The sequence below is a fragment of the Thalassophryne amazonica genome, chromosome 7, assembly GCF_902500255.1.
Source record: "Thalassophryne amazonica chromosome 7, fThaAma1.1, whole genome shotgun sequence".
NCBI classification, from domain to species: Eukaryota; Metazoa; Chordata; class Actinopteri; order Batrachoidiformes; family Batrachoididae; genus Thalassophryne; species Thalassophryne amazonica.
The window spans coordinates 108,648,965-108,654,012 of NC_047109.1; the positions used below are offsets into that span (position 1 = coordinate 108,648,965).

The 5,048-nt window shown below is 40.7% G+C and overlaps 1 protein-coding gene across 1 annotated transcript in view; it reads right to left on the bottom strand.

Moving 5' to 3' along the window:
- LOC117514732 (eukaryotic translation initiation factor 3 subunit H) overlaps positions 1 to 1,281 on the bottom strand; it is a 188,338-nt gene extending 187,057 nt beyond the window's left edge. The window contains exon 1 of the mRNA XM_034175292.1: positions 1,131 to 1,281. Coding sequence (XP_034031183.1) covers positions 1,131 to 1,232 — 102 coding nt within the window. The 5' untranslated portion in view covers positions 1,233 to 1,281. The remainder of the gene's footprint in view (positions 1 to 1,130) is intronic.
- Positions 1,282 to 5,048: the final 3,767 nt, after the last annotated feature.

A 5,048-nucleotide genomic window follows, 5' to 3' on the forward strand; every position in this document is an offset into this window, starting at 1 on the left:
AGCCTTGCAATCGTGTGTTTTCAGCCACCTTTCAAGCCAATAAATTCCGTTCAAGCATTTGAAAACAGCACAATGTGCACCTGTCATTACTGTATGCATCGGTTAAGGCTTAAAGCCTTTGAAACAATCCCAGTAAGCTTTAACTTTCACAGTCCACCAATGCTACCGTATATGAAATTAAATGGTAGCGCTGTGTGTTTGGTAACTGGAATTTTTGACCCTGTTTGACCCACGCATGCGCAGATGCATTGCGCACTTCGCTTATTAGAGTGGTGGATACATGGAACAGTCTCCCAGAGGACATGATAACAGCACAGATAACAACTCCAGTTTTACCTGGAGAAACACACACAGCCACTGGTGTTCCAAAGAGGTATCCCATCCAAGTACTAACCAGATCCTGCTCTGCTTAGCTTCCGAGATCTGACAGGATCAGGCATAACAGCACAGAGTGTAATCAGTTAAAAAAAAAATAAAAAAATTTAGATCCAGCAATGAACTTGCCTTGTAAACAAATAACCTTAAGTATTGACCCCCCCCCCCCCCATTCAGCCTGCTCTTCAAAACAGAAAATGGCCATTTTGAGAAGACAGTGGAGAACCAGTTTGAGCGTTGTCATGGATACATGATGTCACACTTTGGAGCTCTATTTAAGTTAGTATCACGACACAATACGAACGAATTTATAACTATATCACAATTCAAATCAAGAAGTTCAAAGTAATTACGAAGTATAATTTATGTACAAATGAAAAGAGAAATGGTTCCATGCGATTGGGAGAAGTGCTGCTGAGGCAAGGAATAAACTACAACGGCCCAAATTAGTTTACAGTTCATACACATCCCAAATCCTGAGTTTGAGAGCCCCATTTGTCGGTCCAGGTTGCTAAGAAGTTCACGTGACTGTAACTACACGCCCTGCTCCCCCCCACAATTACACAACTACTGTAACACTAACAAATCAACGGACGCACCATAAAGCAAATACGAACTGATTTCAGGGAGTTAAATAATCTAAACAGCAGTCAACAGCGACGATGCTCATGTTAGTTAGCATCTTTAGCTGAAAACACTTCGAACCCGGTTTCTCTGAGTTCCTCCACCGAAAATAAACCAGCAGCCAGACTTACCAGTCCTTCTATTTGAATCTGTTTGACGGGAGAGTCCAAAGTACCACCTGTAGAGGCCATAGCAGAACCGGACCCTGAAGCAGACTCTTTAGTGGAAGCCATCAATCAACCACCGCATGCGGAAAGAGCGAAGACCGTTTTCAGGGACGGACACTTCCGTCAGCAGAGCACCCGGTTATAACGGAAACAAGAGCCGCTAGTCAACAGTTCCGGGCCATGAAAATGTCATTAAATCTTCTAATTTCTACCAGGCAGCTCATCTTAATGGAAACAACTATAATATTCAAAATCAAATCTTAAGTCGTCTAATGCTATTTCTTAAATCATTTCACCCTTGTTTCTCTGTATGCTTGTTTGTTTGTGAACAGCCTGGAGCCCACAATTTTTCATATATCGTTATGAAATTTTTACTGACGACTATTATCTTCAGTTTTCAAGGTCATAGGCCAAAGGTCGAAGTCAGGAAAAATCTTGGAATTTTGGAAAAATCCTTATCCTCTAACATTGAACAAATATTCCAAAATTCATAACTCTGCCAAAAAAAAAAAAAAAAAGAAAAAAAAAAGCAAATTTATTTAATATTTGACAGTGCTATGGAGGATAGGATCCCTTATCTACTAACAAAAGTTGATCCAGATTACAGATTTTCTGGCCAGTTAAATTTCACATTGAAAACCCCATTTCATGTATATTTTACATTATATCTCAACCAAACGTGCTCCAATCACTCTCATTTTTGAAAATGAGGTGCAAACCGGCACTTGCTATCATCTGACAAAGTTTGATCCACATCTGGTCCAGAGTGTGGATTTTGTGGACATTTGAATTTAATATGGAAAAGCCCATTTGGTGTATGTTTTGCATTATATCTCAATCAAAAGTACCTCAATCACTCATTTTTCTGTTATGGATTTACCTACACAACCAAAATTGGATGGAGGCTCCAATTTTATGCCTGTTTGTCTTCCAGTTATCAGTTGGAAACCAAGTGCCAATAAACAATGAGAAATTGTGCATAGCAGAGGTAAGAAAATATTCCGTGAAAATTATCTGAAAAAGAATTCAGAAAAAACCCTGACAACACCACAAAAAGATTTGTCTCAAGTGCATTAACTAAATACATCCTCCTGACATTTGATCACATCTAATTTAACTTATCAAAAGTCATTTCTAACGGGTATTTGACCTTGAAAATGTTTTCCAAGGGAGCATTTGTGGAATCGGGAACAAGTGTTGACAGAGGTTTGCGGTTTTATTTTTATATATATAAGGGACAATGTAGGTGTGATCATTTTAAACAAAGTGGGAGGTGAGATTGCTCAGGGGAAGCGGTGCAGGGTATGTAGGGAGAAGGATGTCGATGTGGTGGCCGTGCAGGAAGAGGGAGGACATGCATGCAGCCGGTGTGGCAGATGATGCAGAGGGCAGTCTGCGATGGAGATACTGGTATGTGGAGGCCTCAAACTACAGCAGTCAAATATATATATCCTACATTGCTACTTATTCCTAATTTTGTCCATCCTCACTCCCAAGGAAAATCTCAGTATATTCAGATGTCACATCTAAAGATGTTCTCAGACTCAACAGCTAGCCTCCATGTATTGGTGTCGCACTCTGAGCAAAAACCTGGCATAAATTAGCTGTTTTCTCAAAGCAGTTCCCCCACCCAAAGAGCTCAGTGGACTCCCAATCATCTTGGCCTCAGCAAGACAATGTGGCCCCGTTCAGACTGCGGGTGACAATCAGGCTCAAGATGGATTCAACCAGAATGCTGTTTAGTGAAATACCATTCAGACTGTTATGCTGATCCAGCATAGTGACAAATACGTAGACAGATGTCCATTTCAATGCCCCCCTACTTCATGGTGGGGGACAGCGAAAAATGAGTGGAAAAAGGCCATGCGCGACCTTGACTTTAAGGTCCAAGGTCAAATGCAGTTGGCTCAAGGGAGTCGGGATGAATCATTTGCAACTGGTGTTCATTGCAAACTTGGACTTTAAAATTGTGGAGGAGATAACTGGAACAATTGTTCATTTCTGGAAACAACTAAAATTGACACACATACACCTTAGACATTACTCCTTTGTAAAAGCACATTAGCCACCTAAATTTTCAATCGGCAGCCAGGTCGGGGGCAACTGAAGAATTACACAGGAGTTAAAATTTAAAAATGCTCCAATTATGTTGAAAACTATACCACATTATTTGTCTGATCATGAAGATTCCAAAAGGGTATAGTTTGGATTATCTGTGACTGAATATTATGGAGTTATGGGGTAAAAACAGCAAGAATGGTGACGAAGGTCAATTTCAGTTTGCACAGGGATCAAAAGTTAAAGTTGCTCCAGTTTCGGTAAAAAGTTGTGCAAATTATTGGTTGCGTTGATAGGATTAACAAATTGAATAGTTTTGACTGTGTTGAATGCTTGGTCTGTAAGGTAAAGGTCAAACAATGTCAACCCCGTAACATGACAACTAAGCATGACACATGGTGCAAACTATGCCTTTTTAAAACCCTATTAACCAATAACTTGCATCATGTTTTACAATAATTGGAGCAACTTTAACTTCTGACTCCTGTACAAACTGAAACTGACCTTTGTCACCATTCTTGCTGTTTTTACCCCATAACATTCATAGATAGTCCAAGCTATACCTTTTTGGAAGTTATGATCACACACGTGATATACGTAGCTTTCAATATGATTGGACCACTTTTTTCATTTTGACCCCTGTGCAATTCTTCATTGACCCGTACTTGGCCCCCGACGGGAAATTCAAATGGCTAACATTTTTCTTATACCAAAAGGTATAGTCAAATTTTGGTGCTTGTAACCAGATTTGAACAATTCCTCTGCAAATATTCTGTTATCTGCTGCACTAAGAGAGAAATTTGGTGCAGAGAATACAAAATATACCCAAAAGTGCTCCTGTATTTTTTATCCATTTGCATGTTTAACCTTGAGGTTCAAGGCCAGATGTAGTATGCTAAAGGGAGTCAGGTGCATGATTTGCTATAAGTGTTCTAAACAAACTTAAGCTCTAGAATTGAGATTGAGGGGAAAAAAGTGGTACTTTAGGGTGAGACAGTGCGTGTCTTTGTTGGCTGTTATTTCAGATGACCTTGGAAATCGCCGTCAAGGTCGTATGTCAATGTCATTCCTTTCCATTTACAAGTAAGCAATGTCTCAGAAAAGGGCAACAAGAAACTCTAGGGCTCTCAAATGTTACATGCACGCACCTTATTTAATGGCAGGGGAGGGGAAAAATATGTCTGAAGGGAGTGTGCAGGAGAATTTGGACATGACTGCGTGGGTTTGTGCAACATATGTAAGAAAACATATCCAGCAGATGTTCTTGGCGACAGTGCCGCAGAGAAAGAAGGCCCTTTGCTGTCCTCACTGTTGCAGTCACTGTGCACCGCCACAGCGGAGAGGACTGTGTGGGCGCATGGACATAAGGAAGCTTGACATGAACCCACCTCCAGGTGGGATGATCCAGACAGAACAAAAATTCGCCATAAACCGGATTTGTGTCATTCACATTCAGAAAGATCTATCCAGCTCAAGCCCGATTGCCAGCCACACTCTGAATGGGGTGTTAGATAATCACAAATCACTCCTCCCACAAGTCCCACACCTGGTCCACATGCTTCACCTGTCTACCTTCACATTCGTTTGAAGTTGATCCATTATATTAACTCATGTTCCCCCACCACCGCCGGCCCTTGCATGCTCACTATTCAATTTTAATCCCCTTTACATGAGTTCATCTTGCTCCTGCACTTTCATTCTTCTTCAGAGCATACCTCCACCTCTCTAGGCTCATTGCAACCTGTACAAAACGATGCATAACAAAGACATCTTTCAGAAAAAGACTTTACAAATTATCTCGTAAACAAAATATCCCAATACCAA